Here is a 25,345-nt window from a genome sequence, read left to right on the forward strand (position 1 = left end):
TCAAACCCAGGACCTTTCAGTACACAGGCCGACGCTCCATCCACTGAGCCAAACCAGTTAGGGCTCATCTTTATTTTTTAAATGAAGAGTTTTTTATGTCAGATACGATTAAATCCATGGCAACCGGATATGACTCTTAAATATTGCCAAATAAAAAATGAAATATGGTTACTACTTAATCTTGAAAACGCAAGAATTAACATGGCTTATTCACTGAATAAAGGTTTTTCCACCAAACACACTAAGATAGTTATGTCAAAATAATGTTTCATTTTAATGTAATGTTCTGGAATCAATTTTTCAATTAGTACTTACTACACAATATTTTTTAAAATGTTTGTTTCCTTCAAACAATGACATTAAATAGGTCCTCTTGATTCAACCTCCAAATTATTAAACATATACTACTATAAATATCATCTGATTCTAGAAGAGGTTCAAAATAATTTTCAAGAGATCTTCAGAACAGACTTCAAGGTAAATTATCACTATTCCCTACATTTACACAACTGACACGACACTAGAAAAGACATTCAAGAGACTTTTTCACCAAAGTGCAAATGTAAGACAATAATAAATTCAGGGCCTTTGAGCTCCTCCATTCACACGAATCTTCATGTCAAAGGGCTACATTTCTTCTGAACCAGTATCGTGTACCTAGTAATATAAACACTAATTTTTTTTTTGGAGGAACAATTTTCTTTTCTGGGATGCGAACTATTTTTAACTTGATACTTACAGTTATCTTCCACATCTTTTTTACTGTCCTCTTCTGCAGGGAACACTTGGTTTATGAGAGCCAAAAATGTCTAACAAACAAAACAAGAGTTCATTATAGGTTTATAAGTAGTAAGAAAAATAAAGAAGCTTAATTGGTTGCATACATTGTAATAATGGTAACAATATGCTCTTCATTAAAATATAATACAAGATCCTACTATTTAACAAGTCACTAACCCAAAAACAGAATAATAACTTCACTAAAAAACCTTACCTATTATTACTAAGACCATGAAATCAATAAGGGAAATCAATTAGAAAGCCTATGCTCTAATATATAGACTAAGACAAAACATGAAGTATCTTAATATTAAATTTATATGGGTATGCTACTAACAACTTCTTAAATAAAAATTCTAATGTCTGTATATACTATAGCAATTTTACTTTTAAAAAGGAAATATTATCTAATCTATCAGATATACCAACAGAACACACTATTATTTAATTAATGCTATTGTTTGAATAAAACATATTAGACACAAATTCTTATACAGATATGTGCTACAAATATAAAAATTATCCAGAACTATTTGGTCCATAAAATAATAGGTATGCATGAATAGTATATATCTGTTATGTCACTTAAATATTTTGGTAGAAATTCTAGAATTAAGATAGTATCTTGTAAGAGAAAAATGATCTCAAATTACATCTAAAGAGAATTATTTTAACCATGCCATTCTAACAGTAATCTATAATTTTATACTTCTCAAGCAATTATAATTACTCAATTATAATTACTTTTGTGGTTAAAGTTTACATCAATTATCAAATAAAACTCTAAGAAAAAAATTGTTCAATTATTTTAAAATATTTGTAGGTTTACATACATATAAATATATGTGTACACACACACACACACACACACACACACACACACACTCGTATAAGATATGGCTATTGCTATAGTTTACAGAGTAAATCCAGGCTGCTGGTAGTAGCTCAATTTAGTCATACCCAAATTAGAAAACTATTATGCCCTATATATTCTGGAAGTTAATAATTTGGAATCCAGTCACATGTTCTTAGTGTTATACATGTGGAAAGGTTTAGAGGACAGATCACAATATTGAACCTAATTCATCATGTACATTAAGTATATTAGTGGTAATATAAAACAATCTACAAATTATAATAATAATTCTACAGAAATAAGCATTCTAAAGTAAACTGCTAATGTCATAGTCCTATGTGCCTGTATGAAGGTGGCAATGGGGCAAGGCCTATCCTGTTAGGAGCTGGTTCTATCCTGTTAGGAGCCACATGAAATAAAAGAAGCTCCAGGAGGTCAGAAAATGGGGGAGAGGTGGAGCACAGAGAGTTCCTAGATGGGGAGGTTAAGACAAGGGCTGAATGGCCAGTAATGCATCCTGAAAGATAGCCCTCCTTCATCCTCCAAATGATCACCAGCCACCCCACCTCATCTTCTCCCCTTTACCATGGCCTCAATGAGAAAGAGAAAATTTGCATAAGGCAATTGTTTTCTCTCCCAGGAAGAAGGCTTTTTCTCCTACCTAGAGAAGATCATGTAACAAAGCACACAATGATCACCAGCAATAAACATCTACAGCACATCAGACTGCATCAGCTCCAATGACAAAATGAATAAATTTGTCCCTGCACTTGAGAAGATTACAACCTAGCAGGGAGGGGGAAATAAAAGTGAACAAATATCTCCAATAAAGTATTACAGCAGGCTAAGAATGTATACCACTCGTCCAGGAAGGAGTAATCAACAGTAAATTCTAGTGCATGGAGGAGAAGAGGAGAGGGATCTGGTATCTGTGAAAACTTTTATCATAAAAGAGGTGACCTCAATCAGAGTCTTGGAAATAAATATTTGCTAAGCAAAGGGCTATGGAGAGTGGCATTCCAGGCAAAAAGAGCACTGTGAACAACAACAAAAAGCACCCAGCAAAGCCTAGTTCCTGGGAGGCGGGGGGGGGGATGGGGGGGGTGGCTTGATAAACACTGTGGAGGGAAAGGATGAACGAGAAAGAGAAAAAAATACACAAGAATAAGTATATGGCAAGAGTATGAGGGGGCAACTGTTGGTTAACAAAAGATAAGACTAGCAAAGTAGACAGGGGAAGGAAAATATCAACCCTTAAATGCCATCTATATTAGGCTCTAGCCTGAAGGGAAGTCTGCAAATATGGAACATAAAATCAATTTAGACATTTAAGACAGCATTTTTAACAAAATAAAAAACATTAGAAAATATCAGAATGCACACATGCAGTAAGGATGTTTCATTTTACCAATTGTTTCATTTATGAATACACACAATACTAGTACACATAGTTGCTAACATATAAAATCTATTTCTTATAAATATACACACACACTACACATACCTAATGCAATGTAAAATCTATTTCTTAAATAGATTTTTTTAAATCTTTAAAAGCCATTGCTATCATCAAAGACATGTTCCCCACTAGAATTAAATCATTCCCTCTTCTATGCTTGTACTGTATCAGCAAATAGAACTAACTACTTGACTTGGCCATCACTTTATGGACTTAATTCCTTAATATTTAAAAGTGGATGATCTCCACACCATGAATTACCTAGGCAAAAGACTGCTTCTCTTGTGGCTCTTTTAACCACATGATTATGATTATACTTTACAATTTATTAAGACTCCAATCAGGAAGTAGGGGGAAATTAAGATTAAAAGCAATTATTGAGAATTTGTTATACCTCAAAAAGTGCTTGTGAAAAGAAGCTTCAACTTTAGTTTATAGAATTATCAGATCCACAGTTTTCATGGCTTACAATTTACATTTTAAGTGTTTTTATTGGTTCAATGTGTGTACCTGATTAATACTCATAAGGCACAGTTGAAAGCACGTAAAATATTTAAAATGTGAAAAGGCATAGATATCATAAATCAAACTTCTTCTATGCTTGAACTAAACTGTTGTCACCTACGGATATAACAGAATATACCTAAATAACAATATACGTAAGTAGCATGTGTACTTTTCATTCCATTTTGGCCTTCTGATTTACCGTCCTTATAAATATGTTAAACAGAAATGAAAAAAGACTTTGAAGGACAATGAAAGGCTCACTAAATTTCTGTCACCCCAAAATATGCTACTTTAGCGTATTAATTATTTTGCGTTAAAGGCACTTGAGAAATAGAAGGTGCAAAATGGGCACTCTGACCCTCCTTTTTATTCCTGAAAACAGGACATAAAAATCCCATGTGCAAAGTGCCCTCCCTATACCAGAAGGAGGGGAACAGAGGCCAAGAGAAATCTATACAAACAAACCTTGTCATAGTAACCCTTACCTTCCTAAGCACTTGACTGCCCCTAACCTCAATTTCCTGCCCCTAACCCAAACTCCTTTGTCTTATCCCATCTTCACAAATAGTTTCTTTGTCTAAAAGGGATAAAAGCTTTCCACTCTGGGCACTTCTTCAGTTCTTCTTGTGAAGGCTCCCCTGTGCATGTGAAAATTTAATAAAAATTGTATGTTTTTCTACTGTAAATCTGTCTTACATCAGTTTAATTCTTAGGCCCAAATTAATAGAGGAAAGTTTTTCCTCCCCTCCAAGTTTAAATAAAAATAAATTGAGTTTATTGTTTTGACTCTTTCATTTTCTTAAATATATACTGCATTGTAAGTACAAATAAGTGCTTGTTAATAAGAGAGAAAACTTAGGAACACTTTGTCTTTGCTTCCCTGAGGGTATCTTTAACTGGCCGCCTCTAACATGCCACATTATATATTATGCATTTAGGTTCCAGGTTGTTTACAGTAACAGAATAGTTTTCTCTGTGAAAAGACTCATGAGGGATCCACCTTGTTTTTCTAAGGTTCCCAGAAGGAAGGCAGTCATATGGCATTAGTTAACCATGTATCAGCAGAATATAAATTATTCATGAACATTCGCGGAGCAAAAGTAAACAGAAATGGCATCAACAAAATTTAGTCAGAAGACCTTTAACAGGAATATTAAATTAAACTGGAAATTGTAAAGATCTCCCACAAAAAGAGACCTGACATACTGAAAGGGACCCAAGTCACCTTTTCCCCAACTCCCATTTTGTAATACTGTCTGGTCTGTGTCAAAGCATAAAAGGAAATAGATATCATGTTTACAAAATTAAAGTATGCTTTCCTGTTTTAAAAAACTATCATTAGAGCAAAAACAGCAATAGATTGGTATGTTTCAGATTTAAATATCTTTACTTATTAGAAATACATTTACTCCAATCCCATGTTAATAAATTTAATAAAAAGCCTAAAAGAATTGTTTAGAAGCTAAAGCAATAAGCAAAATTTGATAATATAATGCCAGTCACTTTTCATATTTTTGCTTTGTAACATGTTGCATATATCACATATATAATAAATTTAGTAATATGTATAAAGAAGAATGATATATTTTATCATGCTTTTTTCCCCTTTAAAAAATGATAATGAAAGGCTCACTGAATTTCTGTCTGATTTTATCTTAAGGCACCAATATTTCCCTAGGGTATGTACTTCTGATTTAATCACATAACTCACCAGAAAACTAAGATTCACTTACCAGAAAACTGATTTCCCCTATTACACTGTGCTAGGAATATCTACCTCATTGATAAGGGAGACACCTAGATAAAAAGAAACCAAATTTTGAAATCTTTGTGAGAAACTCACCTTGCCTTTTTGGTTCAAGGGTTCAATGGTTAAGCTGTCAGGGCCAATATCCACAATGTTGCCCATCTGAAATCCATCTGTAGGGTGTGGCGCCCAAACGGGCTTTCCGTCCTCCATTTCTGAAGGGAGCTATCCACTGTGTCCTGTTTCAAAGGAACAAATAAAGCAACATAAATAACTTTGAAAATAAAACACAAATACATCTTTTTTAAAAATTAACGTGTAAACTACAATTCATAGAAATGCATGTCTATCCCTCCCACGGGTAATCCACGGCCCCTCCCACCTTGCTGCACACTGCCTCTCCCTCCCCCATCCACCTTTAGATAAGGACCAAGCAGAGACTGCTATACCCTCAGGTACCACCTGCTTTGCTACCTCCTCCCTTCAGTTGCATTGCAGTAGAGTACTCCACTTTGACCAGTACAGACATAGAGAACAATGGCCTCAGGTTTTACCTATTGTCCCAGTGTGATTTATAAAAGCACTCCCTTTCATGACCTAAAGAATTCTGATTGCACAAAAAATTAAAGTCATCCTAGGGAATGAATGTTACTGTGCTAAGTCAGCTAAGAGTTGAACAATAAGTTGGTTTAGACTTCAAGGGATAAATTTGAGAGATGTGAGAGATTACTTCCTCTGGAAACTTTCCCTGACAATCTGAGACTACAGAGATGCCTCACCCAAGTGTCCCCTATACACATCTTCACAAACCACTCAGCATACTGTTTCTGTTGGTTTCTTATTTTTTTACTGAGGTAGAACTTATATACAGTGAAATGTACAAATTCTAAATATACAAAAGTTGATGAGTTTTGACAAATGGACATATCCACTTAACAAACACCCACTCAATATATCCCTCGTGCTTCCTTCTGGTCACTCCCTATTCCCCACAGACATCTACTGGTTTGGTTCCTATCATCATAGATTACTTTTTTCCTTTCCTTAAATTTTATGTAAATGAAATCATATAGGATATTTGCTTTTGTGTTTTGCTTCTTTCATTCAAAAGAATGTTTCTAATATTCAACCATGTTGGTGTGTAGACTAGCCCACTGAACGACTATGCCACAATTGTTTACATTCTGTCCTGTTGATGGACATTTGGATTGTTTCCAGTTTTTGCCTATTGTGAATTCTGATCAATTTTTCAAGTGTTCCTATAAAGCTTCTTTCACACTTGGCATTCTCAACTTGGCATTCTCAGAACTAATATTTATAATTCTGTCTTGCCGAAACCGGTTTGGCTCAGTGGATAGAGCGTCGGTCTGCGGACTCAAGGGTCCTGGGTTCGATTCCGGTCGGGGGCATGTGCGTTGGTTGCGGGCACATCCCCAGTGGGGGATGTGCAGGAGGCGGCTGGTCGATGTTTCTCTCTCATCGATGTTTCTGGCTCTCTGTCCCTCTCCCTTCCTCTCTGTAAAGAATCAATAAAAATATATTTAAAAAAAAAAAAAGAATGTGTGTATAATTCTGTCTTTTGAGAGTACCTGAAAGGGTCCAGGACATCTATACATATCCTACCTAATAAAAGAGTAATATGCAAATTGACAGCACCTTCGCTAAGCCCAAGCCATGCCCACCAGCCAATCAGGGCGAGTATGCAAATTAACCCAACCAAGATGGCAGTTAATTTGCATATCAAGACAGTGTAGAAAGCCAAGCATTGCATAAGGGAGCGAAGCTGCAGAGAAGCAAGCAGGCGGGGCGGGGAGAAGGGAGGCAAGCAGGTGGGGCCGGCAGAGAAGGGAGGCAAGCAGGCGGGGCCGGGGGAGAAGGGAGGCAAGCAGGCGGGGCTGGGAGAGAAGGGAGGCAAGCAGGCGGGGCCAGAGGAGAAGGGAGGCAAGCAGGCGGGGCCGGCGGAGAAGGGAAGCAAGCAGGAGGGGCCAGCGGAGAAGGGAGGCAAGCAGGCGGGGCAGCAGGAGAAGGGAGGCAAGCAGGCTGGGCAGGGGAGAGCACAACAGGAAGCCCTATTGCAGGAATCTTCCTGCAATAAGCCACTAGTATATATAATAAAAGGGTAATATGCAAATCAACCAAAGGGCGCAACAACTATGATGCACACTGACCACCAGGGGACAGACTCTCAACACAGGAGCTGCCCCCTGGTGGTCAGTGCTCTCCCACAGGGGGAGCGCCGCTCAGCCACAAGCCGGGCTGACGGCTGGTGAGCACAGACGTGGTGGCAGGAGCCTCTCCCACCTCCGCAGCAGAGCTAAGGATGTCTGACTGCAGCTTAAGCCATCAGTCAGACACCCCCTTAGGGCTTCTGGACTGCTAAAGGGTGCAGGCTTGGCTGAGGGGACACCCCCCCACCCCAGTGCACGAATGTCATGCACCAGGCCTCTGGTATATATATAAAATCCTAACATGCAAATAGACTGAACGGCAGAACAACCGAACAACCGGTTGCTATGACATGCACTGATCACCAGAGGGCGCACACGGAACATGGCAGGTGTTGGCTGCAGCAGGATAATGGAGCAGGTAAGCGGGGTTGCCAGACCAAGGCGGGGTGCCAGTCGCTGTCATGGGGTGAGCCTCTAGTGATTACTGAAAATTCTTTGCTTCCGTGCTCCATGGTTCTGCCTAGCGCTTGCACCTGCTGCCAGCTCCAGCCCCGCTCGCACCCACTGCCAGTCCCGATTGCTTGGCGCCGGAGCCACCTCTCGCACCTACTGCCGACCCCGATTGCCTCTCAGGGCTTCTCCACCTCCCCCTACTCCTGAGGGGTGATCAGGGCAGCAGCCTCCGCTCGCACCTGCTGCTGGCACTGGTCCCAATCGCTCTGTGCCTTCAGTGGGTGCGAGCGGGGCCAGCGCTGTCAACATGGGGAAGCGGGGATGCCAGCAGAGAGGCAATAGGGGGATGTGGCGGGAGAAGCCAGGCGAGGGTGTGGAGGAAGGGTCGAGACCCGACCCTGTGCCCACCATAGCCTCACAGCTCACAGTTCCTTTCAAGGTGCATGAATTCGTGCACTGGTCCCCTAGTACAGTGGTTCTCAACCTTTCTAATGCTGCGACCCTTTAATACAGTTCCTCGTGTTGTGGTGACCCCCAACCATAAAATTATTTCCGTTGCTACTTCATAACTGTAATTTTGTTATGAATCGTAATGTAAATATCTGTGTTTTCCAATGGTCTTAATTGACCCTGCTAGCAGTTCTCAACCTGTCGGTCATGACCCACAGGTTGAGAACCGCTGCTGTAGAGCCTAAGACCATCAGAAAACACAGATATTTACATTATGATTCATTAACAGTAGCAAAATTACAGTTATGAAGTAGCAACGAAAATAATTTTATGGTTGGGGGTCACCACAACACGAGGAACTGTATTAAAGGGTCGCGGCATTAGAAAGGTTGAGAACCAGTGCCCTAGTATAAAATATTTAATTTAAATGAGGTTGGATTCTATGAAACAATGTGTAATAATGAATGAGCTATTGATTGAGTCCAGATGGTCTGGTTTTAGTATCTCAATGGGAATTTTTTAGTACTTATCTATGCTTAAAGAAGAGTTCTTGAGTGTGCCATAAGTCTCCTCTTACGTGGCATTTTTAAATCTGGGATTTACCATGTTGATACTCTCAGTTCTAGTCTCCCATGAAAGTCAAGGGTGTTTGGTATATAGCTCAATCAAAAAACTGTTCATTATTGGCATGTTTGCAATATGATTATTGGTTAATGTCTTCAGGCCATGGCTACATGTTGGGCTTTGCTTTTCCCATGCAGCAAATGCTATTAGGTGTAAGTGTAATTCCGAGTTAAAAAATTAAATGAGGATTCTCTATAGAAATGAATCAGTAACACTATTTCAGACTTATTTTACAACACCTACACCCTTTCCCTGGATAATCAGATCTAGTCCCGTGGCTTTAAATATCATCTATATGTTAGGGATGCCCAAATTTTTTCTCCAACCCAGAATACTGCTGAGTTCCCAGATGTTTACTTGCCTACTGGACATCTCCCAATGGATATAACTAATAAACGTAACATTGTTATTATTACACTACTATTCTGTTCACCACATCACCCTGTTCTTTCTTATATCAGTAAAGACACTCAGTTCAAATTAAACCTGGAGTCACCCTCAATTCTTGCAGCTCCTTCCAAATCCACCTCCCCCCAATCCTGTCAGCTTTATCTCCAATATGTATCTTAAATCCACCCACTTCTCTTTATCTCCTCTGCCATCCCAGTCAAAACCAAGACAGCCCTTTACCAGGACTTCTGTAATGAACTTAGCTGCCTACTCCTATTCTTGCCTCTGCACAGATGACCAGAAAGCCTATTGAACAGTAAATCTGATCATGTCAGTCGTGTACCATCAGGGCAGTCCTGTTGTTAGGGGCAAGAATAGAACACTGGGGACTAGCTATGGTTATGGGAAATAATCATGCTCTGTTAACCATGACTGTCTTGTGTTGGTTAAAGAAAGGACATTCTGACCTGATTGGGAGTTGTATGCCCCCGGGGCCTGGGAGTCAACCTTGAAATGCAGTCCATTCTCATGGAAAGATTAAAAACTTGTTGCCCAAACAATGGAGTCCCACCCCAGCCTCCTACTTTCCCATACCTATAATCCATATTCCCCTGTGTAATCTTTGTCCTACCCTATATAAGCAGCTGATTTGGGGGGGGGGGGGGGGCTGCAGAGCAGATTTTTGTGGTTGACCTGCTGTTCTCCCTTACTGCCGGCAGTATTGGAATAAACGCTCATATATGATTCAACCCCGTCTCTGCTTAATTGGCTCAAGTAGTAATAGGCAGCACAGACCCATTGATTGTCGGGTTATACTCTCAATGTCCCCAAGGCCCAGCACAGAGCAGGCAACTCAGTATTCACTGAGTGCATGAATAAACTGTTCACAGTTTGGGAGGAGTAAAAGGACATGGCAGACTAGAAAGAGTTGAAAGATCTTAAAACCTAGGCTTGAGCCAGGCCATGGTGGCTCAGTGGTTGAGTGTCGACCTATGAACCAGGAGGTCACGGTTCCATTTCTAGTCAAGGCACATGCCCAGGTTGCGGGCTCAATCCCCAGTAGGGGGCATGCAGGAGGCAGCTGATCAATGATGCTCTCTCATTATTGATGTTTCTATCTCTCTCTCCCTCTCCCTTCCTCTCTAAAATCAATAAAATTATATTTTTAAAAAAAACAAACACCTAGACTTGAAACTAAGCTCCACCACTGTCTGACTAGCTCTTAAGCAAGTTACTTAATCTCTCTGATCTTTATCTTCATCCTTACCCATATGTGATAGTATCACTTACCTTATAGAATTGCTATAAGGATTAAGTGACATAAAATTGAGATCGCTATTTTAATGACACCCAATAGATGGTAGTCACACCTCTTTCCCCACATCCCTTATTTGAAGCCACCAGTAAAGTTCAAGAAAATGGTCTTGTGATAGTTTGAAATTCAAAGGGAAATTACAGAATAGTCATGAGGAATAATTAAGTATGGGGGGTGGAAATAAGAGCAAGCAAAGCCCCCAAAGTGGAGAAAGAATGGCAAATTCCCTTGAACTATTCAAATTGCTTCCCCACTCAGAACCATTTGCTGCAACTTCCCAGCTAAGATAACAGATTTAAAGGCACACATCTAATATTCTTCTTCAAACCTTTCATCTACAGTAAAGGAATTCCTTAAAAAGACATCAGTCCACAAGGATGGGGAGAACCAAAGAGGAGACAACAACAACATTTTGGAAGTTGGAAAGCAAATGGTTGAGAGGAGAGACAACTGACCGCAAACCCAAGAGAGGTGAATCCCCAGGAATGGGAAAGATGAAAAACAACCCAAATTATACCACTGAATCTCAAAAGACATAAAAACTACAGTATAGAGATACTTCTGGAACCAAGGGTGCAAAGAGAAAATCTAACATAAGTAAGACTAGGTGAAAGCTGTTTGAGAAAGAGCTTTCCTAACACCAACACACACACACTCCACATTGCTGGGCAAATGACTCCCGGTCCCACACCACCCCAAGAGATGCTTAGAGGTTATTCTCTGGAGGAAACAGAGGGTCTCTGGCATGAGAAACACTAAAAACGACTAAGGCATGCATGCAAAAATTGCGAGGTGCTGACAAAAACTTTATCCTTGACCAACCTTAGTTGGGCTCCTCTGAACAGTCTTGACTAGGTCTCAACGAGGCCTTCCATGTCTGCCCTGTCCTTGCTGGGCCTGAATAAGCCAGTGTAGAGAAATCCCTCTAGCCTTGCTAGCTGATCAAGTTCTTCACCCCCTACCTTTGACTTGCATTCAGCAAGAATCCTCTACCCTTGCTATTTCCTCCTAATTACTTTGTATCCACTGGCTCATTGGCTATAAATCCCCCAGCTGTCTTTGCTGTATTTGAATTTGAGCATGATCTCTCTCCTATATTGTAATAACCCCGTTACAGATTGAATTTATGTGTTTGCTATGGATTAAATTGTAACCCCCCTGAAATTCATATGTTGAAGCCCTAACCCTCAATGTGACTATATTTGGAGATATGACTTTTAGGAGGTAACTGAGTTTAAATATCATAAAGGTGAGATCCTAATCCAATAGGATTTGTAACCCTATAAAAAGAAGATCTCTCTCTCTCCCCCTTCACCCCTTCCTCCACCCCACCCCCAAACACTCACACTGAGAAAAGGCCATGTGAGCTTACAGCAAGGTGGTGGCCATCTAAAGCCAGAGAGCCTCACCAGAACCCAGCCATGCTGGCACCCTGATCTCGAACTTCCAGCCCCCAGAACTATGAGTAAATAAATTTCTGTTTAAGCCACCCAAAGTTTGGTATTTTTGTTAAGGCAGTCCATGCAGACTAATACACTCCTTTTGCAATAGTCCTGAATAAAGTCTTTCTTGTTATTTTAACAAGTGTCAGACTAATTTTCCTTTAACAACATAATAACAAAATACTCATTAGAAGGTATAGAAAATGAAGTAGAGGCCATTTTTTTTTTTTTTTTTTCAGAAAAAAACAAGGAAAAAAAGAGAAAGCTGGGGGGTGCGGGGGAGAGAAAGAAAAAGTAGAAGAAAAAAGATATGAAAATGAGAGAAGTAAAAAGATTCAGCATCAAAATACCAGAAAAAGCAGACATTCTTCCCCCTCCTTTTAAAAGGAGAGAAAGGGCCCTGGCCAATTTGGCTCAGTGGATGGAGCGTCGGCCTGTGTACTGGAGGGTCCGGGTTCGGTTCCGGCCAAGGGCATATGCCCAAGTTGTGGACTAGATTCCCCCCCCCCCCCAGTGGGGGGCATGCACGAGGCAGCCGATCAATGATTTTCTCTCATCATTGATGTTTCTATCTCACGCTCTCTCTCTCTCCCTTCCTCTCTGAAATCAATAAAAAATATTTTAAAAAAAAAAAAAAAAGAGAGAGAGAAAGGGGGGGGAGAATGCTTTAAAACAGCCAAAAAAAATTCAGGTGCACTGAAAGGCATTATTTTCTAGAGTCTAGCCAAAATACCCAATAAGTCCTCAACATAATAACTGGAAAAAAGACACCGTTTCAAATTTCAGAACACCAGAAATAAAGAGAAGATGCTACACATTTCCTTAGAAATGGAAGAGAAAAAAAGAGGACAAAAACACAGGTCGTAGCCAAAGGATCATGAATCAAAATGGCTTCAGCAATACTGAAAGCAGGAAGTCAACCTGCTGCCTTTTAAATAGTGAAGGAAAATGATTTCCAACTTAGAACTCTATACTTAGGCAAACTACCAGTCCGAACTGGAGCAGTCTGACCCCAGAGACAGCCACATTGAGTGCTGCCATCAAAGACAGTTACTGCCCTGGGACCAGGTGAATCTGGCCTAGATTCTTATCTGAACTTATCTTATTCTACCCTTCACACTTTCTATAATCATGTTTCCATATAAAGAGTACTTAAAAAGATATTGTAAAGGGAATTTTTAAAAGACAGTCTCAACTCGCAGTACTTAAAACATATGAAAGGCTGACTACATATGCTTTACAGAAATACAAAGTAAAAAAAAGAACTGTAAGAATCACTGGAACCTTTAAATTCCTTAAGTTATTCAGGAAAAGAGAGGGAGTGCTCTATAATACCCTATGATCAACGGAAAATTATTGTTTTTTGTACTTATTTAACAACAGACATTTTTACAGTAAGCCCAAAAGTAGTCATTAAGTAATATATAAAAGGCAATCTGTAGTCTTTCAGAGGTACTATACTAACCTTTCATTTATTTTTAAACATATTTTTTTATTTTTGTTTAAATATAATTATTTATTTCAGAGAGGAAGAGAGAGGGAGAGATAGAAACATCAATAATGAGAGAGAATCAGCGGCCTCCTGCATGCCTCCCACTGGGAACCAAGCCCACAACATGGGCATGTGCCCTTGGCCAGAATCGAACCCGGGACTCCACCCCCCCACCCCCCAAGGCTGATGCTCTATCCATTGAGCCAAACCAGCCAGGGCACCTTTCATTTATTCTTGTTGAAAGGTGAGAAGCATTATCCCCAAGAGGTTCTCTAAGAAGCAAACATACTAGAGGCTGGAGTGACAAATATATATACACATCATTATTCTTTTTTCTCTGCAACTCCAGTGACGATTCCAATAATGACCATGTGCTATGAGCAGGAAGAGCAGATCCATACCACAAAATAAGAGCCATCGCCTGTTATGTCACCATTACCTTCAAAGATTATCCTTTAAAAATTATACCTGTGATAATTATAATGCCTTATATCTTATTAGCTAGGGCAGTGATGGCGAACCTATGACACGCGTGTCAGCACTGACACGCATAGCCATTTCTGATGACACGCAGCCGCCGAGGATGAAACATCTGCTGCTCCTGAGGATGAAACATTTGCGAAATAATGTTTTTTCCTCAAAGTGACACACTACCCGAGTTATGCTCAGTTTTTTGGCGAAGTGTGACACACCAAGCTCAAAAGGTTGCCCATCACTGAGCTAGGGTATTAGAAATTGAGCACTAGCTAAAAGTAATTTAGAGTTGGTCTGAAGATCTGGAATAAGATACCAAAAAGGATAGAAAAAAAGCATTAAAGAGTTAAGACGAATGCTTAAGACTGCCTTCCAGGGTCATTCATTCTGTTGGCTTATTTATTTAGCCATCTACTATGTACCACATACTGCTAGGTGATAGGGATGTAATGATGGGCAAATAGAGACATGGTCTGGTCTCATGGATCTTTATAATAGGAAAGCACGCACTTGGAATAGAGCAGTAAACAGATTGGCAAAAATCCCTGCCCTCCAGGATCTTAAAATCTAGTTGGGGGTAAGGGAGTGATGCAGATGTATCAAATTTGCCTTCTAAAAAGACTACTCTTTCATCTGGCCAGGCCCTAGCCCTGCTGATCAAAAGAATGTTATGTGCACCCTTGGCACACAAGCTTTAAACTGGCAACTTCTCTCATCTCTATCAGCGTGTCCTAAGGCTATTAGCTTCCCTGGTGTCCAGACACTGTGAGAGAACTGGGCACCACGTAACAGTTGGCTGTTGCTGATGTTGTTGTGTACCTAGTACAACCTTTCACTGAGCATTTCAATCCAAAAAATACTTCTCTGTGCACCAAAATTCTCAAAAATATCTCAGCAGGATTCCCTTTAGTCACTAAGTTACCTTTTAAAATGCCTTCCTAGAAAATATTTTCAAGTTAATCTCGTTCAGCTAGTTTACGAAGTATGGGAATTACTGAATTTATATAATACTGTATCATGCATTCATTAAACATTAGTATTGGCCCTGGCAGGGCAGCTCAGTTGATTAGAGCGTTGTCCAATATGCCAAAGTTGTGGGTTCAAGCTCCAGTCAGGGCACATACAAGAATCAACCAATGAATGATAAAGAAGTGGAACAACAAACCAATGTTTCTTTCTCTTTTCCTCTCTCTCTCTCAAATCAAGTTTTTAAAAACCATTAGCATTAAACTTTATTGTGAATATCTTGGTTATATCAGTAATGAACATTCATTAACAATTGGGAGACAACACCTATCACTAAGTCCAGAGTCACAACAAAGAAATAAAGAAAACATCTCAAGATAACAGATCTAAAAACTGACTACCTCAACTTAATTAATAAATAATTTTTATATTCACTCATTTAGTTTTCAATGAATATTAACTAAATACCTACTATGTGCCAGCCACTGTTTTAGGTTTAGCTATTGAGTGAATTCTAATGTTTTTCTGTCTAAGAAATCAAGAGAGAAAAATGTTGCCTGGCCAGGGTTGCTCAGTGGTTGAGCATCAACCCATAAACCAGGAGGTCACTGGTTCAATTCCCAGTCGGGGCACACGCCCAATTCCCAGGAGGTCACTGGTTCAATTCCCAGTTGCGGGCTCGATCCCCAGTAGAGGGCTTCTAGGAGGCAGCCCATCAATGTTTCTCTCTACCCCTCTCCCTTTCCCTCTCTCTAAAATCAATAAAAACATTTTTTTTAAATATCTAGGCCAACTATGACACTCTTTCTGATTTTAATAGTTATAGGTCCAGTTGATCACAGCCATGGTCCTGATGACTGACCATTTTTTACAAAAGTTACAGTATTGTATTTTCAAATATAACCTTAGAAAGCCCAATGTATTGATTGAAGTTTTAAGCTAGGTCCATTCCTCAATTCTTAGAAATAGCCTCGGAACACTTAAATGGTATAGTGAAGATTAACTTACTAACAAAAAAAAGGGTAAAAATAAAAGCACGTTTTATTAATAAGTTTATGATATAGTTACTAAATATTAAAAATATTTTATATGATTATTTGAAATTATCAGGAAATTACTCCAAATATGCACAATATGAATTGTGAGAACTGGTTATATGATCTTATTAGATTTTCAGAGAAGAAATCATAAACTATATTTCAGATATAAACTCCTCCATAAACTATTACCACAAAACAGATATGAATTTAGACATAATTCAAATAATTTATGTAGACAATCTATACTAACATAACCTGGCCAAAATGTAGACCATTTAGAGAAAGCCCTCTATTCTTCAGAATCTAAATATACCAGTTTACTTCAGAAGCTCAAAAATTTTCTTTCAGATGTTAAAAAAAATTACCAGAATATAATAGCAAGCCATTATCCCGAGTGATTTAAATTTTCCATACACTGTGATTAATCTAATTTACTATATCCAGAACTTAGCTAGTTTTGTAATTACTACTAGATTTAAAAGTTATTTCTTACATTTTCTGGTCTTTTACAAAAGGAATTTGTAAAGGCTATAACTTTAATTCATTTTCTCCACCAACAAACAATATTGGTCTCCCCATAAGTGGTTAATGAAAAGAAACCAAATTGTTCTTCAAATCAAAAGGCCTTTTCTCCAGAAGGAACACACCTATGTAAAATGGCCCACTCCACTCAAATTGCAACACAGCAGCATAAATTGAAGCTTTGGGCTAATGTTATGCAGACTTTTCAGAGATTAAAAGATGTACACGTGAACAAAACCACCATCTAGATGGTACACTATAATTAATCAAGGTGATAAGAGGTCTGAACAATCCTTAATCTTTTAAACACATCTGTGACATCTCTGGCATTTTAACTCTCCTAAAATGTCCCAAAACAGAAGTTAAAGATTTTCATCTACAATCAGCAGGGTCATTTTACAGAGGTGACTTCAAAGACCAATCCAATTCAGACAACACAGTTCTTCTGAGATAGAACTCGTTAAACAGGGGGTAAGGGTGGGGGTGGGGGAATCTCAAATGCTATGATCAGGAGGCATAAACTCTGAGAAACATACAGATTGAAAGGAAAGGCTAGAGCCCTACCTGGTTTGGCTCAGTGGACACAGCGTGGTCCTAAGGACCAAAGGTCCCGGGTTCGATTCAGGTCAGGTCGCTTGCAGGAGGCAACCAAACGATGAGTTTCTTTCACATCAATGTTTCTCTCTGTCTTCCCTTGTCTCTTCCACCCTCTCTAAAAAAGCAATGGAAAAATATCCTCGGGTGAGGATTAACAAAAAAAGAAATATTAAAAAGAAAAAGAAAGGGTAGAAGGTATTGTTCCATTATAATCTTTATCATTCTTTCATTAATAAACAAATAAAATCTAGAATATTCTATTAAGTTCTCATGTAATTCATAACACTAAGTTTTATCAACTCTACTAACTTGGGTTGTGTATGCATATATGTTCATGCATACATCACACAAAAACAGGAACTGAAGGTGAACTGAATTTTCTTCTCACAGATGGTGGCATGAAGTTCAATTCAGCTCATCAAAGACACCCAAAGGGCAAACTCAGCAGGCAGGCAACAGAGCCCTGCTAAAGCGAATCCGGTTCATCCCTTGGACAAAGAGACCTGGCTGTATAATATTATGCTGTCCTAACCTACTTTTTAATGGCATAAGAAATAAACTTAGTTTCAAAATAAAGGCTTTATGAAAACCCTCTTACTATTACTTTTATAAACATTAAAATGTTTAATTCTTGCTGGTAAAGTCTTAATTTGATTTTTAAAATTTAATGGCTCAATAACAAATAAGTACAAATACAACTTCTTAGCTTAAGTGGTCTGTACTAAAAGGCAAACATGATGATAAGTGTAGTTAATTTTGTCTTCCAGTTACTATTGCATTTAAATTACTGGCTAAGAGTCAGAGAGACAACCAAAAGGATTGAAGCTTTTCATTGGAAATTTTCACTTTATTGATTCAATTACAAAATATCATTATATTGTTGTTTCTTCTTAATTGACATATCAATAAAAATATGTAACAAGAATGTTCAGATAGTATACAAAATGAGAAATGTGAACTATCTTCCCAACATTCTATATGAAAACACAACTTTACCAAACAGTTGGCAAAGTTTAGGTGAGTTAAATTTTCCTTTTTAGATTTCAGTATAAAGTAGATTAATAAGCAACTAAATAAATCAAGCACTATATGGGGAGTTCTCTGAGTAGAAAATCTGCCTGGACTTATGATTTTTCACAGCAAGACTTGAGACAAACACGATTTATGTGTTGTTATGATCCCCTATAAAAGTGTTTTATGACTACAATGATTTTGACAAAGCACTTAAAAACTTAACCAAATAATTAACTTTTCACAAAAATAATCACTCTAAAATGTAAAATAGTGATTAAATGATCCAAAGCTTCATACATCTTCTCAGCTCATAAAGCAGGACATCCAAAAGAAATACTATTTATAGGATTAAAAGGCTTCAGTTTTCCTAAATAGAGTTAAAAGTAAGCAGACTTTTGTTTTTTTTTAAGTAGATCTCACAATGAAAACCCTTTCCTCTACTGCACTTTGGGCATTTTGCCTTTCTTTATTCCTAACCACCAGCACAGCTATGAATGGTTTCCTTTACAGCTGCTGCTTTCAACCTACACCAAAATCCAATCATAAGTTTTTACAGTATCAACTTTATTTATAAAGTCCCTAGTTATTAAGGTCAATTGAATCCAAAAACTTTCTCAGAGTAGTTCAAGTACTCATTTACTATTTTTATAATCTCATACATCTTCTGGATTTAATTACACTGTGATTATTCAACAATTAAAATTCTACTCAGCTACATTTTAGTCTCAATTCACAAGAATTACCATCCCAGAATAGAATCCATTAGAACTACTGAGTAGTCTTCATGAAGAATTTCTTCACACTCACAGTTTGAGCCTGCTTTCTTTTTCTTCTTCAGCTCAGGTTTTAATACTAAAGTAGTACTAAGTACATACAATTTTCTCATACTTTCCATTCAGCAATAATAGTATTTCATGAAAATATACTTTATGTTCAATTTTATTAAAGTGACAGAAGAGGGTTTTTATACCATTAAAAAGGGCTTATGTAACCAATAACAGGGCCCCTCTACTCTTCTCCGGACTATCTCCTCTTACCCACCCTTGCATGGCTGCTCTCTACGCCTACTGCCCCGCTGTCTTTCGGGAACATCCCTTCACTGCTCTCTCCTGGGTATATATCAGAGTCCTTTCATGCCCGAAAATGTCTTTATTCGACCTCTGTACTTGAATGATAATGATAGGTTGAACGCACATATACACAAAAAAACACAAAAGTGGATTCTAGGTTGAAAGTCATTTTTCTTCAGGATTTTAAAGGTATAACAAGTATTTGTACATCCAGAACTGCCTCTACCTTTCAGATTCTGATCATTTTATACTCCTCTTCATTTCTCGCCTTTAAGCTAGAAGCTTAAAAAATCTGGCCTTCATGGTTGCTCTAAACTTCCATGATGACATGGCCCGGTGTACAATGTGTGAATTTATTTTGCTACACACTCTGAGAGCACATTCAGTCCAGAGGCACAGATTATATATGTGGGTTCACAAAAGAGGTTTACAGTTGTGAGTACATGAAATACAGTTTATTCTTGTATTATTTCTTAATTATTGTATTATTTATTTGTATTACAACTGTAAACCTACTTTTGCCCACCCTGTACAGAGCTGAGGAATGGTCTCATATTATTTCTATTACTTCTTTTAAAATGTCTTCCTCTGTTGTTTGTTCTTTCTTTCTAAAAGTTTTATAAGTTGATGCTGCACTGCTATGAGACTGCTATTCTTATTTTCTCCTCTTTTCCATTACCCATTTCTTTACCTCTTTAGTCCATCTTCTTGGAAATGTCTCCACTTGACTTTCTAATCCTTCTATTCACATTTTTAATTTCCCTCTATTGTCTTTGCTTCTTTCTTGTTGCTTTTTCTCTACTTTGCTTCTGTTCTTGTCTTTCATGGAAAGGCTTTCATCTAATTTTCTATTCACATTTAAAAGGCACTAAAAAGCTAACTAGAAGCTCTGTTTAAGTAGGTCAAGACTATCACCTGGTAAACTTCATCCTAAAGTAACAGGGCAGTACTAAACTCTTTGTGGGAATGTTCCCACCAAAGTGTCTGTTCATTGTCCTCTAGTAAAGTTCCGTTTTCCAGAGAACAAGGCATCTGGGTCTCTGGCAAGACAGTTAAGGAACTGGAGGCCTAACCTCTTCACATATAGCCTTCAACCAACCCCACCAGCTTTTGCCCTGAGTCTTAAACCTCATCTTACATAATAACTGAAACCTCCAAACCCTTAGCCTCTGATCTCCGCTTTGCAAGAACTTAAATACAAAGTCCTCTGCTTAACCAAGTCAGATAATATTCTTCTCTCCAAACTTGCTGAAACCCCTCATCTACTATTGCCTCCTTCTAATTTCTTTGCCCTGGTAGATTTATATCTTTTTTAAATTCCTGTACTATCATTTTAATGAAGTACCAGGAAAGAAAGAACAGATAAATGTATGCAAACAAGAAATGTTTAACAAGGAAAAATATTTTCATAGAATAATTGACTTAGTTGTTTTCATCATTGCACTGGGAATGTCTAACAAAGCTTATTAATCTGACAATTTCACAATATTTGAAATTTTAGTCATTGCTTTTTGAAAAGCCCCACTACTTTATTAACACAGTTATTACTTAAGAAGTTTTTCTTTTAATTCTCAGCTGAGGATATGTTTCTATTGATTTTAGAGAGAGAGGAAGAGGGAAGGAGAAGGAGAAAGAAGGAGAGGAGAGAGAGAGAAACATCAATTGGTTGCCTCCCAGACACACCTCAACCAGGAATCAGACCCGCAACCTAGGTATGTACCCAGACTGGAAATCAAACCCACAACCTTTTGGTGTACAGAACAATGTTCCAACCAACTGAGCTACCCGGCCAGGGTTACTTAAGAGTTTTTTTAACTTAATATTTAAAAGTTTGCCATAAAATACATTTCAGGTAAATGAATTATGTTCTCAATGACTTGTATTCTCACTAACTTTCAATTGGAAATGTTTCTTTACGGAGAAAAAGGGCACAATAAATGAAAAATCTAAGTACCCAAAGCTGGCAGAACCATTACTATTGTTCACCCTTCTCCACTTATTGTATCCACCACATGATAGCAATCCCATAAAAGGCCTACAAGATTAGTATTTTTACTTTATTTCAATATTCTCAAACACATCCTAAATAAAGAGTCTATAGCTGGATAAATACAGAAATATCATATAAGCTCTACCATTGTAAATAAGCTTGACAGAAAACACTGTTGTTATTTTTTTGGAGTAATGACCAAGATGCATGTTAGAGATCTTAATCTCTGTGGCACAAATTCTCCTCTTTTAACTGTGTAGAAAATAATTATACAGTCCAACTTATCTTCTAGAAAATAATCTAGTATCTTATTTTGTTAACAAAATATTGATAACCCATATCATCATCCAGGATACCTCATTAATATCAAAAGAGCAAAATCATTTAAAATGTGCTGGATTGGATCAAGCTGGGCAATAAACTCATCTTAAGCCAAAACTTAGAACCAAATAACAACAGTGACAGGTGTACCAGTTCTTCCAAAGAATATCGGAATTTGACTGTTTTTACAATGTGAACAATCAATGACCCGAGTTGTTGTGCTCATTTCCAAATACAAAAACAAAGGCTGGAAGAAGTTAAGTGACTCATCCATAGCTACAAAACACAGACCACCAGAACAAGGCTCTCCTTTGTCCATCCACTTGCTTTCATTTAAACTGTGCCAACTCTTCTACTTTCTTTTAAAAATCTGTTTGGATCAGAGCCTACTAGTAGAAATATTATGTCTCAGGAAAACTCTCATTTTATTATATATTACATAACACCCAATTTTTTTTGTTTCCCTAAAAAGATTCAAGTATGCACTACAATATGTATTGTCGAAAGACATTTAGAAATAGTTAGCAGTTAGTGTGGCTCAAAAGGAATTTTTCAAAATAGTCAAGCCATATGATTCTGCTTTACAAGTATTCAAACAGATCACTATGAAAGCTCAGAGTAGAAATAATTTTTTTCATTCTTAAGTCCGCTGAAAAATCAGTCTCCTTAATGAAGTACTCTTTCCTAATGGAATAAACTCAAGAGAAAAGGAGAATCTTTGCTTATCACTAAGCCCCAGTTTATTTTTACCACTTAGTATAGCACATTTTATCACATTGTAAGCATATAATATTATAATTTAATGTTGTATAATATAATTTACAAATTATAGAATATAGTTTTTCAGATACTTAATTGGGCTTCACAGAAATTAAAAATGTATCCCAGCATTAACTGGATTATAAACATTATATATTTTAAGTTCATTAATTCTTTAAAACATGAAATTTCACCTAGAGAAATCCACAACTGAGCCACAGATCAAAATTAGAAATTTAACACTCCTAAGTTTTCTAATTGCATCAATTATTTTTCACAATTAAAAATATAGCTATTATGCTACTCCAGGAGAAAAATAAATCTAGTAATTAAAAATATCCTCACAGATATATAATTACATATGTATTTAATTTATAATGTACTCATAACCACACAAAAAATACCTGAAAGTTATACACCAATGATAAGTTCCTATAAAATTAATGTGATGAAGTCTTCAATTTTGTAATCCAAAAATATGCAAATTAAAGTGAGAAACCATTTTTGCCTGCAGAATCAGAAAAAATTTTATTGTAATAATGAACACTAAAAATAATACTACTACTAATGAACACTAAAGAACAATGGAGCATATATCTCTAAGCACTGTAATGAAAAATGTAAACTGGTAACTATAGTTTTGAAAAGCAAAATGGCTATATGCATATAATAAGAGTCTTTAAAATATTTAGAATTTTGGATCTAGTATTTGTATTTCTAGGCATCTATACTTAAGAAAATAATCAGAATTTTACCTATAAAAATATTCTCTGAAGTGGTATTTACAAAAAAAAGAGGGAAAAGGTAAAGAAAGAGGAGGAGAAAAAGAAGAAAACAAACAGAAAAAGAAAAAAGAAACTTAGAAATAAGCTAAATGTCTAATAAGGGGTAATTAAATGACAGTATTGTGTAATTCTGCATTTGATTCAGCATTTGAGAAGTCAACAGCCACAGGTGTGATTAAAGAGCTACTCCGAAAACCATGACAGAAACTTGTAATTGATAAGGGGGTAATACCCACTTAAAACTGCTATTGTGAAGATTAAATGAAATACCATATAGCTCAATAATTCTAATATGCACTTTTTTCACATGCTAACATGTAAATCAACGGTGTATCTTTACTTATTTGGTTGAGGGTTTTTTTTCTTTTTCAGAAATGTGTGTGTTATGTACCCAAGTCAGCTCTAACTCGTGGCCACGCTATGAATGAGTGAGGTCCACAATGTCCTGTCCTCAACAGCCCTGCTCAGCTCCTGTAGACTCACGCCTGTGGCTTCTTTTATGGAATCAATCCATCTCATATTTGCTCTTCCTCTTTTCCTGCTGCCTTCTATTTTTCCCAAAATTATCAACATTTCCACAGAACCCTGTCTTCTCATAATAGTCCCACAGTAGACAACTTCAGGTTTGCCCTTTTTGCCTCCAGCAGTGTTTTGCATTGTTTCGGGCTTTATTTTCTCAAGGACAAACTTGTTCATCTTTCTGGTGGTCCAAAGTATCCGAACAGCTCTTCTCCAGCACATTTCAAATGAACCCACTGTTTTCCTTTAGTGTCCAACTTTCGCATCCATACGTAGTAATTGGGAATACAAGAGTGTAGATGATCTTAGCCTTGGTCTCTAATGACACATCTTTGCTCTTGATGATCTTTCCTAACTCTTCCACTGCTGCCCTTCTGAGTCTCAATTTTCTCATGATTTCTTGGCTTCAGTCTCCATCTGCATATAAATTCTTTCATTAATCTCTTCCCAGCACCACACTCCGCCTTCCCTTTGAGATTCACCAGTCTATTCCATGCTTCTCTGTCTCTGGATCTATTCTGTTCATCAGTTTATATGAGTGAGATCATGTGATACTTGTCTTTCTCTGGCAGACTTATTTCACTTAGCATAATACTGTCCAGGTCCCTCCGAGAGAATATTTTAATAAATAAATGCCTTCAAGTATTTAAAATACGATTCCATATTTCAAAATACAAAATGTAACCTGAGAAGAGAGTTTGTATGTTGCTCCTGTATCTGGGAAGGCAGGGCCAGACCTTGGAACCTTTGGACCCTGCTGTCCACAGGCCTTGCAGGTGTGCTTGAATCTTCACAGGCCTAACCTTGGCCTAGAAGGAAAGTTTAAAAAGTTGCTCTGGAGCCCTAGCTGGTCAGCCTGCAGAATGAAGGGTCCCGGGTTCAAATCCGGCCAAAGGCACGTGCCCTGGTTGCATGCTCGATCCCATATAGGTGGCATGCAGGAGGTAGCCAATCAATGATTCCCTCTCATCACTGATGTTTCTATCTTTCCCTCTCCCTTCTTCTCTGAAATCAATAAAAATACATTACAAAAAAATAAAATAAATAAATAAATAAGTTGCTCTGGAAAGCCATTTGGTGTCCTTGTCCAAATGCATCTCTGCTAAGAGGCATCGCTGCCTAAATGAACAGAGGATACATTTCAGCCCTGAGATCTTTGAATTGAATAGCTTGATTTTCGTTGAGCATTTCTCTCATGATCTTTCCAATTACCCTGAAATTTCTATGTATTATGTCTTTCTATGTATGTTCAATTGTTAAATTTACCTACTACTTTTGAGTACTTGTCCACATCTCTGGGATTTGAATGGGGGTTATATCCCATTTTACTGTCTTTTAACTTTACATTTAACTTGTTTCTCTGCTTCCCTTGCCCACTGGGAACTCCTCTGACTCCTTAAAGTTTGCTGCTCAGAAGTTCAACAGGCAGGTATCACGCCACAAGTTCTTTTTGGACCTCTGACAAAGGGAGTGATCAGAGAAGGCCATCACTACCTAGGGACCTGCAAGGTGTTCTGGGTACCTGCCGTCCATAGCCCTCCACTGTTACCAGAATACTTTGCCAGTGCACTAATATTTTTGGAGATAAAATTCGTTAGCATGTTA

The 25,345-nt window shown here is 37.8% G+C and overlaps 1 protein-coding gene across 9 annotated transcripts in view; it reads right to left on the reverse strand.

The window, feature by feature from the left end:
* The window catches only part of MYO6 (myosin VI), a 151,448-nt gene that overhangs the window by 81,750 nt on the left and 44,353 nt on the right, over positions 1-25,345 (reverse strand). For 8 of the 9 annotated variants that reach the window (XM_079780285.1, XM_079780283.1, XM_079780288.1 and 5 more), the window contains exons 2-3: positions 5,446-5,588; positions 740-809 (exon numbers count right to left, since the gene is read on the reverse strand). In XM_079780285.1, coding sequence (XP_079636411.1) covers positions 740-809; positions 5,446-5,562 — 187 coding nt within the window. In that variant the 5' untranslated portion in view covers positions 5,563-5,588. Of the gene's footprint in view, positions 1-739; positions 810-5,445; positions 5,589-17,249; positions 17,400-25,345 lie in introns of those variants that run through there. The other variant, XM_079780284.1, reaches the window with a different exon arrangement.

Source organism: Cnephaeus nilssonii (assembly GCF_951640355.1).
Source record: "Cnephaeus nilssonii genome assembly, chromosome: 9".
In the NCBI taxonomy this organism is placed as follows: domain Eukaryota; kingdom Metazoa; phylum Chordata; class Mammalia; order Chiroptera; family Vespertilionidae; genus Cnephaeus; species Cnephaeus nilssonii.